Genomic DNA, 12,047 nt, shown 5'->3' on the forward strand with positions numbered 1-12,047 from the left:
TAGATAGATAGATAGATAGATAGATAGATAGATAGATAGATAGATAGATAGATAGATAGATAGATAGATAGATAGATAGATAGATAGATAGGTAGCTCCCTAGAATTTTGAGGCCTTGTAAAAGCAAACACTCTGCCTACATTGTTTCTCTGCTCCAGTTAAACATCTCATAATCCTTTACTGCGTCACTATCACTGAACTGAACAAAAGGCAACAAGATGAAAAATAAACAGAAGTTGTGATTCGAACATTCGCCCAACTTTACTTCATACCAATATGTTAAAAAATAACTCAAGTTGTTTAACAGTGACACGTTTACAGACTGAGTTTAATTTCAGTCTGTAAACATCAAACACTGTAATGATGATGATGATGATGATGAAGGCTGAACTCACACAGAGTTGTTGAGCTTGAGTTGGAGTAGGTCAGTGTAGTACGTTTCATCCTGACCACCAACTGCTTCTGCTTGGACGGGATTGGCTGGTTGAGCCTTCAGCAACGTCTATACACAGGCACGCACACACACAATATATATATATATATATACACACACACACGTTTTTAGTAAATAAAGCTAAAGTAATCATTATCAATACAAATTCCTTTGTACGAGTTCTCATATCGCCTCCTTATGTCTTGCAGGAGTTTTACTCCATCAAAGTCGCAGATGAGGGACGGAGCTTTACTGATCATTTGAAGTTGCTCTTAAACAKTAGTGTCGTAGCGTTAGCACAGCTAGCATGAAGCAGCCTTCAGCATTTCAATTATTTCCTGTCCCTCAACCAGAAGAAGTGTGACAGTTTGGGCAGATATGAATTAATCAGTTTATACCAAATTATTCTTTTAATTAAGTTTTTAGAACTTATTATATTGAAAGTTTGAGAATCATAGTTAAATGTAAAGGCAACATTTAACTTGTAGTGGTTGTTGTCACGGGCTGCACAGTGGCGTAGTTGGTATAGCTGTTGCCTTGAAGCAAGAAGGTTCTGGGTTCGATTCCCGGCCCCGGTCCCTCTGCCCGGTCCCTCTGCATGGAGTTTGCATGTTCTCCCTGTGCATGCGTGGGTTTTCTCCGGGTACTCCGGTTTCCTCCCACAGTCCAAAAACATGACTGTCAGGTTAATTGGTCTGTCTAAATTGCCCCTAGGTGTGAGTGTGTGTGTGCATGGTTGTGTGTCCTGTGTGTCTCTGTGTTGCCCTGTGACACACTGGCGACCTGCCCAGGGTGTACCCCGCCCCTCGCCCGGCACGCCAGCTGGAGATAGGCACCAGCAACCCTCCCGACCCCACTGAGGGACAAGGGCGAAAGAAAATGGATGGATGGTTGTTGTCACTAGCATATACCGGACATCTGCAGATGTACTTGTAATCAAAACCTTTTTTTCACATAGTTTTAACTTGAGGCGCTGAATACTGATCCACCCCACACTTTTCAGACTTATTTGTAAAAAGAAAAATATATATCATTAACAGTTTTGTCTGCTCTACTTTGTGTGTCGGTTTACAAATTAAAATCTCTCCTGCTGATGTTTGTAGTTGAAATTTGAGCAGGTTGAAGCTCTGTGCTCACCTCCATCTTCTCCAGCCTCTGCAGTTTGGTCATCAGACTCTGGATCTCTGTGTTCTTCTCCAACAGCATGGACTGCAGCCTCTCCAGCTGAGCAGGGTCAGCCCTAGAGCCTTGCAGCTGCATCAGAGTGGCAATCTGGACCTGCACACCACCTTCATGGTCATTCCATGAAAAGCACCAATCCTATATTTGCAGCTGGGTGCTGAAGAACCAAGCTGTCCTCTGTCACACACTCTACCTTCATACGCTGCATCTGCTGCTTACTGAAGGCGTGCATTTTCTGCAGCGACTGATGCTGCACCTTCATGCTGATGAGCTGTCTCTCCATTGCAGCTCTCTTGTCCTCCAGCTGGAAAACAACAGACATGATTCAGTTGTTTATTTTCCATTTTGAAGCACAATTAAGTAACTATGTTACCTTCAGTTGCTATAAGATATTGCACATATCAAATTTGACTTCCTAATTTAAAGTCCATGAAATTGGGCCTTTGCCTTTTTACAACCTTCTGCTCTCTCTGAAGCTCCGCTTTCAGGAAGTCATCACAAAATGGCTCCTTTATTAACCCTTTAACAATGTTTTTACCAGCGTTGCCATGGAGATTTCTCAAGCATGTATGAAACAATCAAGGCAACACTACAGGTATGTGCTTGATGAGGGAATAGCATTACAACATATTATTGATTTTACACGATACTGAACCTTTAAAAGTTTGCTCAAAATTCCTGTGATACTTGGATAGGAACACAGTGAGTGTGTGCCATCTCTGTGTTTACCTCAGCAAACAGAGAATTGCCCCGGCTATTTGGATCCTGGGCCTGCTGAAGAACCTGATCCAACTGAATCTGCAGATCCCGGTTTAGTTCTCGAGATTTCTGTTTAAAAACAAAGCAGACATCTGACTGAGGGACAGAAACAGATTCACACTGCTTTACGTCTCATCACATCAAGCTGACAGATCCAGAACAGAAACACTTTTTGTTGGATTTTTACTAGAGATGCTTTAATCTGTAATATTAATATCTGTATCTATTTTTACATGTTTGGCCAAAGTAGTGAGCCTATTGATTTTGTCTGTTTCATATTCTTTATTATTTATTTTACACTCAGTGCTATACTCCTAATTGCACTGACTGAACAAATGAAAGTTGGTTTTACATGATTGACCAAGCTTTGAATTTATAGATGTATTTAAATGTGCTGTACTGGTGCAGAGTTAACAAATTAATTTGTAAGTCAGTACATTTTTGCATGTGTTTAAAAAAAATAAACTTTTTAAGTTAATTCAGCTATATTTCTGTATTGGATTGGTATCGACTGATACTACTCCTCAGATATCTGTATTGGTTCTGGAAGTGAAAAGTAGTGGATCGTGCATCCCCACCTTTTATAACAGATTCTGTTTTCTCTTTAAGGTCTAAAACTCATAGTCAGTTGGACCTAAGGAAGAGAGCAGATGAGCCAGGCAGAAAGGTTACCTCCAGGGTGTTGAACCAGGACACAGCTTCCCTCTCCCTCTCCTCCTTCTCCTCAGTGAGGCGCTCCAGCTGTCTCTGCAGACGGCTGTTGCTCAGCTCCAACTGCTGCTCTCTGTAGCGACTCTCCTGCAGGGTCTGCTCCAGCTCCACCTGGACCAGCAGGAGTCTGTCTCAGGCTCGGTACAGAGCATCAAAACCCGTGCTCCGCCGTCCAGATGTGTCTCACCTTAGCGCTCTCCAGCTCCATGGTCTTCAGCTGCACCTCCATCATCTCCGTCGTCATGGAGCTCTGGGTGTTTTCGTTCAGTGCACGCAGCTCCTCCATCTTGCTGCTCAGCGTCTCGGCCTGCACCTTCAGCTTGTGCTTAAGCTGTTTTTCACTCAGCTGTAACTCCTCCACAGCAGACTGCAGCCTCAGGATCTGCACACAGTGGTTAGGACTCAGATCTCCCATGTCTTCCCTGGGCCTGTAGAGCAGGAGTGTGTGATGGTTTGCTTCGGCCTCACAGCTCTACCTTGTTCTGGTGCTCAGTCAGAGCCACGCTGTGGCTCCTCTCCAGATGTTCCTGAAGCTGCTGTTTCTGCAGGTTCTTCATGCTCTCGTATTCCGACTGCAGAGACTCCAGCATCCGGGTCTTCAGCCCCACCTCCTTCTGCAGGGAGTACTTGTCCTGCTCCAGAGCCTACAGCACACACAGCTGCTCACAACAGAGCTGAGAGGTGGAAACTGCATCCTACATTTTGCCTATTACTGCAACTTTCTCACAAAAAGTGAAATCAGGGCAACAACTAACGATTATTTTAGAAATCCCTTACTGAGATGACTCATCACATAAAAGATTTGCTACATTCTGCAGATGTTTCATTTAACCACTTAAGCCTGTTTTATATAATTGGAAATACATTAAAACTATTCAGTTCTGTTTTAAATAAGAAAATTAGCATTTTACTGTAGAAAACGCTTTAACACAATATTTCTTCACTGTATGCTTGATTATTTGTAGAATTTTTTTATCAACTAAATAATAATTGGACAGCAAAACATGGGAGATGTTTTGTTTTTACAGAATATAAAGCAGGTGAAGCTTAATTATTAATAGATCAATAGATCGATTAGTAGATTGCAAAATAATTGGTTTTAATAATGTATTAATTACAATTAATCTGATTAATCACTTCAGCTCTGGTTAAAATATCTTAAATCTACATTTTCAGATGCAGACATCCCAGACTTCAGACTGTGTGGACCAAGTTCCACACCTCCAGAGCGTTGGTCATCTCCACCCTCTGCTCCTCCAGCTGCTCCTGGAGCTCGTCCTGCTGCTTCAGCAGGTCCAGGCCTGCCTGGGCGGCGCGACGAGCCTGCTCCTCGCTCTCCTTCAGCTGGCTACGCAGCAGCTCATTCTCCTCCTCTGGAGGCATCTGAGAGGTAAAACACTGATTAGTTCAGCAGTGGTGTTATTATTATCCTGTCTTTGGCAGCCACATTTCACTTTGTCTCATCAATTCACAGAATGTTTTCCAACAGGTCTGAGGATAGAGAGGCTTCTTGACAAATATCACCTGACTTTAGTGTTCTAGCAGTGGTTTTGACCTTGAAAGCATCAGGGAATCTGTTTCAAAAGTACAAACATTTATCCTTCCTATCAATGTCTTAGATACATATTTAAAGTAAGGTAGAGAAATATCGCATAGCGCAAAAACAAAACATTTACTTTATTCCTTTTAAACAAATCAAACTAAACGTAGCTCTATTTATGAATGGTTACAATAGATGCATTTTTGTTCATATTGTTTGATCCCTTCTTAGAGATAGTAAGCTAATACAATTATTTTTTGCTCTACTGAATATGAGAATATAGGCTTCTTTTTATTGGTCTGCGTTACCAAGGAGATGTGACCTTTTAATTGACCTTCTGTTGTTGTCGATTCAATGCAGTAGAACTGATTAAAATGTGTTGTTTGTTATCAACTTGCGGAACTTTACTTCAAAACAGCAAGTAACATACTTTTTTCTGTGGCAGCCATGGACGGACTCACAGACAGTAACAAACATGGTTTATAATGTTTACCATGGAAATATTACTGAATCCTCAGGAAGGTTTATGAACCCATTCAGCAATAATTAAGCGTATAAAAATGTCAACCGCCGAAAGAAAGCAACCCTTTCACGTAAGACAGTAAACACATTTTCGTCAGCGGTTGTCGGTTAGCATTTATCTTTTTTTAAAACTGGTAGCCGTATTATTATGACAAATACACTGAGCATTATTATTTACTGAGTACAAAAATCTGCTATTATATTGTTTTTAAAAAGCACTGTACCTTCTCGCCCGTCTCAACCCGCCGCAGTTTGAATCGAGTTCCCGTGACTTATCGCGACAAACCAAACCAAAGGCGATTAACATTAGCCACAGCGACATCTAACGGTCAACTTTCAGTTCCATCACTGTTAATGAAAATAGTTAAAAACAAATCCCATTGCTATGTTGTTACGGTCCAAAAACATCATGTATAATAAAAGTACTCGAAGGCTTTCCCCACCTTGGACAATCATTCAACTAAAATTTTAATATTTTTTTCTATTTTTTTCTTTTGTTTTGTTGTGTCTACTTTCCATTATGATTATTTTTTCTACTATTAATTTTTTTATGGTGTTTTATTCCTTTTCTTACTGTGAAGAACCTTGTGATTTATATATATAAAAAGTGCTCTGTAAATTACCTTTATTGAGTAAATGTTACACTTTAAATTTCTTATTTATTTTATTCAAATGTCTTACTCATTAACCCTTAATATTCTGTCCTACACACACTGGCCACTTTATTGCCGTCACCTCCATAATGCATATTGAGATATTTTGCAGCATTAAGTATTTGAACATTCAGACAGACACGTTTTTTAGATAACTTTGTTGTGATACCCAAAGAATGGACAAAAATTTTACCAGCACCATGTGAATGAAGATAAAAAAATCAAGAAACCCCACATTTGCCTAAATCATAGAGAGAACTTCTAAGCATATCTTTAATCGTGCCATTTCAAAATACACTTTGAAAATACAAGGGAGAAAATGAACGTGGCAAAAATGTCGCAATAGTGCTTTGAAGAAATCCAGAGATGATGTGATTGAAACACCAAGATCAACACATAAATGGGTCTGTAAATGAAGTTTTTATAACTCTGTGAAATGACACAGGGGAGACGTATTGAACATATGAAGTACAGAAGCTGCAAAAAGCGAGATCAGACATTTAAATACTGGAAATATAGTCTGGTCAGATGAGACAAGGGTTTAACTCTCTGTAACACACACCAGGCTTCTAACTGACCTAGAATAACCCACAGTGGCAGCATGTTGGAGAAACTTTACTTTAGTTCAGATTTTTTTTCCTTAAGCTAGACTTGTGCTCATAATTGTGGGTTGAGATATTGAATGTTTGGACAATTATTTCACATGTTTTTGGATGCTGGAAGGATTTCTGCTTTTACCCTTTACTTTGGGACAGTTATGATGCATAACTGTGGCWACAAGGTCTTATTTTAACAATTGGGAGCAGGCGATGGCATCCCCAAAAATCAAATACCAGAACTGTTCATACTGGACAAGGATCATATCCCCAACATCACTCTGCTTGGCTTCCTAACAGCACAGCCTGACAGATTTAAAGTGGCAAAAGCAAATGAGTTGGACTAGCAGTCATCCAGGTCATGATGCTGGGGAATGTTGTCTCTGCTACATGGAAATTGAGCTGTTAGCATGTCTCAGTCAGAGGTCTCTTCAGATTAATGGTAATATTGACTTTTACAGGTTATTCTTCCTTCCCACTGCTTCACCATCCATTCAAGTACACTTGAGTGACATTAGTTCCAACACTTAATCTCCGTTTGGGATAAATTACAAATTTTTTAATTGAACTGAATGCTAGGTAGGAAAATTCCAGATTGGAGGTGGAACATCATGCTTTTTGCCATATGACAGACTTTGTATATTTAAAGTTAGGATGGAAAGGCCCAGAGATATTCCTGATAATTATCTGGAAGGCCCCTCGCCCGGAATGTTAGCTGGAAATAGGCACCACCAACCCTCCCGACCCCAATAAGGGACAAGGGTGTAAAGAAAATGGATGGATGGATTATCTGGAAGTAAAACCGGAAATCTAAGGAAAGAGCTATTCACAGAAGAAACCCTACCTTCAGAATATGAAGCTTGTTTTTCTGGAAAAGTGGTTCAAAAACACCTGAGCCAAGCACGGCCAATCAGAAATATATTTACTGATAAAAACATGGATGTGTTAAATATTTATTTCCCCCACCATAGCCTTAATTCTGCAAACATGCAACAATAAGACACGCCAAGTTTTCCATTACTTCAGTATAATCACTCCTTCAGCACATTCAAGTCATGGATTAATCTTCCAAAATCAACACACAGCTCACATCACACCAGATTCCTCCAGGATTCCCTGGGGTAAGACGACATCAGCTCATGTTTTTGCTGCTTACACAATTCATGTCATCACTTTCACTCGCTGGAAACAACCGCCTCCTAATGTTTGGTCGACATTTTTTTTACAGAATGACAAGTAACAAATAGTGTTCATCATGACGTCTCTGTGGAATGATGCATCTAAAAGAACAAACACAATGTTGCTTGGTGGTATTTACAGTAAACAGTTTCATTCTCTCCTCAGGCTGCGGCGATGGAGGCGTCGTCTGGCTGTCGACCTTGAGGCTGGACACAACGAAGCAAGACGGTGTTTCAAGTCAGACCCGAAACACTGACGTTCAGAGGAGAATGGGCTCAGGGGCGGGCGGGACCTCTAGTTACCTTGACGAAGATACGTTGAGGCAGGAAGCGTCTCAGTGCAGGGCTGTTGGACGTCGGACAGCGTGGCAGACTGATGTTGAGCTGTGGTAGAGTCTGGTAACCAGCCATCAGTGGGTAGTAATTATACAGCATCTGCTGCTCTGTGCCGGGGAGGACCCGCAGACGCACCTGTGTATTAAAGCACACAGCCAGAGCTGGATTTGAGAGGCAGACGGTTCTGATTTTATAGCAAATTGACTGTGACGTGAAAACAAAGCAAATATGGTTTTCAAAACATAGCAGAAGAGTTGTGGGCACTCTTCTTAGCAGAGCTAATCTTTTGGTCTTTCAGCACGTTTGTCAAATTTGAACACCTGCAGCACACTTTGCTTCCCTTAAATAAATATTTCCTGGTAAATTATAGAGCACTAACTAGGTGTGCACCGATTTATCAGTGCCAATTTTCTTAATTTTGGGAGATTGGTGATCAGCTGATTTTTACACGAAGCTGACCTTATCCACTGATCTAATCTATGGTTCTCATGGAAGGGGCACTGTCCACTGCTCTCCCATGAGAAAGGTTTGACTGATAGACCGAACCACCAGGCCATGTCTGCACATTTACAGTTAACAATAGTTACCCCACTGTTGCCAATTCAGCAACTTTCTTGCTATATTGAGCAACGCTTCAGACCACAAAAAATTGGTATCAGCCAAAATCAAAATTGGCAGGTCATGCTTTATAAAGATCTGTAATCGGCGATCCGCCAGAAAACTGCAATTGGTGCTAATTTACTTGGCTGTTGTGTAACCTTTCAGTTGAATATAGTTCAACATTGTATTGAAGCTTTGGTTATCGTGTGATGAGAGATCCTTAGGTAGTTTGACATTATATTCATGCTCTTATTTTGAAATGGGTGGAGGTATGATGTCGTACCTGTTTGAGTCCAGAGAACATGAAGGCATCCGACGGGTCAACAGCTATCTCCACCTCCATCACCTGAGCCGTCCTGTTCTCTATATGGTAACGAACTGGAAGGGACTCTCTGACCCGCCCAAACGAAGGCAGATCTGACACACACGCGCGGACACACACACACAACCGCAGGCACAGACACACACAACATGGCTGGCTGAGAGCGCGGTGTTGAAAACAGATAGTTTGGTAGGACCTAGAGAGAAGTGAGGCATTTACTGACCAGCATAGATGTAAAGAGGGACAGACTCCAGGATGACATGAGGGAGAGTGACTGTAGTCTGGATGAGAGGGCTGTCTGCACTGGAGTACTTCCTGTTTGACACAGCTAGACCTGTTAGACATGCCTTCATGCACACCATTGTTCCTCTGGATGTGTGTGTTCAACATACCTCCTCCATGAGACGACATACTGTCCTGTCGCCACCGTGTTGCTGCTGCTGGTGTCTGCAGGACATCGAAGACAAAAGCACTCACTGGCACTTTCTCCTGTCTGCAGAACCACTGAACACCCAAACACAGCATCGTCAGCCCTGCAGCAGTAGCACCCATAGCCCTGTAGCCCAGCATCCTGCCTGGGCTGCCCTGGTACCTTGCTGCAGCTGGGACTGGAGTGGTGGCGTGCTGCTGGTCACCGTAAGCAGCTGCAGGGAAGACGAGCTCAGCAGGAGAGGCCAGGGTGAAGACGAGCGGATGTCAGTCATCAAAAGGAAGGGGATGTCTACTGCTACCTGATCTAACAGCTCGAACTGGACACACACACACACACACACACACACACACACACACACACACACACACACACACACACACACACACACACACACACAGAGACTGGGATCATGATGGAGTCCTCTGCTTGCTACAAACCTCAACATAAAGTCCTTATAACTGCAATCTGTGCTAGCAATATGGCAACATTTATAAAACGTTTAAAAACATCTTCGTGTGAGCTCCAGACCTTTGTAGATACAAACTTGACCGACACTTCAAATGGGACTACGGTCTCCACGGTCACCGTCTCATCCTGGAACACAGAAAATAAACAGAAAACAGCTGATTATTTCTCTACACAGAACAGGAAACACTAGTTATGTATGCATGCACATCTAAATAATTAAGAAGATAACTGAAAAGTTATTTCAGGAGTACCCTAACCCTATCCCTGCCCTACCTAAGATTAAAAAAAAGATTCATTATACACACAATTATATATCTCAGTTTTATTTCTTATAGGAAATGAATGCTCCAAATATATCAATAAAAAAATATATACAGGAATGCTATGTTCATTTTTTTTTATTAGACAACATCTTTGTTTACAAATACAAAGAAAAACAAAGAAACAGAACACAAAATATGAAAAAGTATGCCAGGAATGTTATGTTCATAACAATTACTGGTCTACACCAGTAATTTTCAAAGTGGGGGCCTAAAGGGGGTGCTAGGAGGGCCTTAGAAAGCTGGCGGGAAGATGAGGGGAAAAAAGTAAAAAAAAAAAGAATCCAATAAACTTTTAATCATAATTTACTTTTACTTACAAAATCTAATCTGTTTTTCAATTATACTTATACTATATTATACTATACTTATACTATATTAATTATAGGTGTAATTTGATGAAAAAAAAAGTTATTTGCTGTGGTAATCTTTCTGATTGGCTGCCAGTCAAATTTATCAAGTTGTTTTGCTCATTTATGCTAAACCAAAGTAATAATTATAGAACAGTGAATAAAAATATTGTGCAACATTGTCTGTGGGTTATCAGAGGAGGGTCCCAGCCAGAAGCTGAAGCTGTTTGGGAGTTGTGGCATGGAAACGTTTAAGAAAACAGGCAGTGAAAAATCCTCCCTGAAAATACAGCTGGCTGTTTACAGAGAGCTATCTGAGTGCATATTAATGTAAAATCGAGTGGAAGGAAAAAATGTGGTAGAAAAACCTGCTGAGGAAACGGGTTGTGGACAGAACCTGGAGTCAGAACTTCAAGTTTCTCAGAAAGTAAGTTACTTCTCCTCATTGCTCTGAAGAGATTTTACATTCCTAAGAAACTGAGTGCTGGGTATTCATCATCAACAGAAAAAAAGCATGAAATATTTCCCTCTGGGTACAATGAGTCCATGTAAGTTCCCCATTCTGAATCAAACTACTGAAATACATGAATAATGTTCTCCTATGCTGAGCTGTAGAACTGAGGAGGTTCTCTACCTTATGACATTTGCACACAATATGTCGTCCTTCCACCGCAGTATCGATGCTGTAGGCCACATGGAACAAGAAGATCCTCGGTCCGGTCGACACACATCTCATGTACACACACTTCTCCAGCTAGAGCCGAACATAAGATACGGTTACCGGAAGAGAGAAGCTGTGAAGCCTCTGGTGTGTGTGTGTACCTTCTCTCCTGGTTTCAGATCTCCCAGAGGCACATCGGTGAGCAGAGCAGGCGCGTTATCGTCAGACACACTGGACCCGTCTAGGGTCACATGGGTGGTATGTCCTAAACCAGCCTCCTGGCCTGAAAACACAGAATGAAGCTCATTCTCACACAGTTATAGAATGTTGTTTTAAAAATATGATATATGATCTTTGACCGACCCGTTTAATGAATTGGAATATTACTGAAAAGTATATTTATTTTAGAAACTTTATCATTACATAAGACATTATGTAGATTAAATACACAGATGGGTGTTTTCCAGCGTTTATTTTTGTTATTTATGATTTTCTGTTAATATTTAATGAAAACCTATTTAAAATTAGAATCAGAAAAATAAAAAAAATTATTTCTAAAAACAGAAATGCGGACTTAATGAAAAGTTATCTTTAATACCTGCTTAAAAGTTGCTATTTTTAAAAAGGTGCTTTTAATCTGACCTCATCAGAAAACATATTCCAACGTATTGAACATGACTGGACAATAAGTCATTAGAAATATGTATCGCAATAGACAAGTGATCAGTATCAACTAGAGATGTGCCGATCGGGTTTTTTCTGCCAATACCGATACCGATTATTATATAATTATTATAATTATTATGATAATAATTATAATAATATTATTATCTGATCAGCTCTGCGAGGTCCTAGCAGACATTTATAATGTCTCCCTTTTCCAAGCGGCTGTTCCCGCCTGCCTGAAGACCGCCACCATCATCCCGGTCCCAAAGAGCTCCACAGTGATGGGTCTGAATGACTATCGGCCAATAGCCCTCACG

The 12,047-nt window shown here is 40.9% G+C and overlaps 2 protein-coding genes across 2 annotated transcripts in view; both read right to left on the bottom strand.

Moving 5' to 3' along the window:
* The window catches only part of spdl1 (spindle apparatus coiled-coil protein 1), a 9,758-nt gene extending 4,148 nt beyond the window's left edge, over positions 1 to 5,610 (bottom strand). The window contains exons 1-9 of the mRNA XM_008419740.2: positions 5,372 to 5,610; positions 4,307 to 4,468; positions 3,562 to 3,729; positions 3,273 to 3,467; positions 3,047 to 3,196; positions 2,345 to 2,443; positions 1,809 to 1,919; positions 1,571 to 1,711; positions 396 to 502 (exon numbers count right to left, since the gene is read on the bottom strand). Of these exons, the coding sequence (XP_008417962.1) occupies positions 396 to 502; positions 1,571 to 1,711; positions 1,809 to 1,919; positions 2,345 to 2,443; positions 3,047 to 3,196; positions 3,273 to 3,467; positions 3,562 to 3,729; positions 4,307 to 4,468 (1,133 nt within the window). The 5' untranslated portion in view covers positions 5,372 to 5,610. The remainder of the gene's footprint in view (positions 1 to 395; positions 503 to 1,570; positions 1,712 to 1,808; positions 1,920 to 2,344; positions 2,444 to 3,046; positions 3,197 to 3,272; positions 3,468 to 3,561; positions 3,730 to 4,306; positions 4,469 to 5,371) is intronic.
* Positions 5,611 to 6,049: 439 nt separating this feature from the next.
* Positions 6,050 to 12,047, bottom strand: part of trappc11 (trafficking protein particle complex subunit 11) — a 20,128-nt gene continuing 14,130 nt past the window's right edge. The window contains exons 22-30 of the mRNA XM_008419741.2: positions 11,226 to 11,347; positions 11,038 to 11,157; positions 9,794 to 9,859; positions 9,425 to 9,581; positions 9,225 to 9,336; positions 9,056 to 9,147; positions 8,794 to 8,927; positions 7,878 to 8,045; positions 6,050 to 7,781 (exon numbers count right to left, since the gene is read on the bottom strand). Coding sequence (XP_008417963.1) covers positions 7,737 to 7,781; positions 7,878 to 8,045; positions 8,794 to 8,927; positions 9,056 to 9,147; positions 9,225 to 9,336; positions 9,425 to 9,581; positions 9,794 to 9,859; positions 11,038 to 11,157; positions 11,226 to 11,347 — 1,016 coding nt within the window. The 3' untranslated portion in view covers positions 6,050 to 7,736. The remainder of the gene's footprint in view (positions 7,782 to 7,877; positions 8,046 to 8,793; positions 8,928 to 9,055; positions 9,148 to 9,224; positions 9,337 to 9,424; positions 9,582 to 9,793; positions 9,860 to 11,037; positions 11,158 to 11,225; positions 11,348 to 12,047) is intronic.

Source organism: Poecilia reticulata, linkage group LG10, assembly GCF_000633615.1.
Source record: "Poecilia reticulata strain Guanapo linkage group LG10, Guppy_female_1.0+MT, whole genome shotgun sequence".
In the NCBI taxonomy this organism is placed as follows: domain Eukaryota; kingdom Metazoa; phylum Chordata; class Actinopteri; order Cyprinodontiformes; family Poeciliidae; genus Poecilia; species Poecilia reticulata.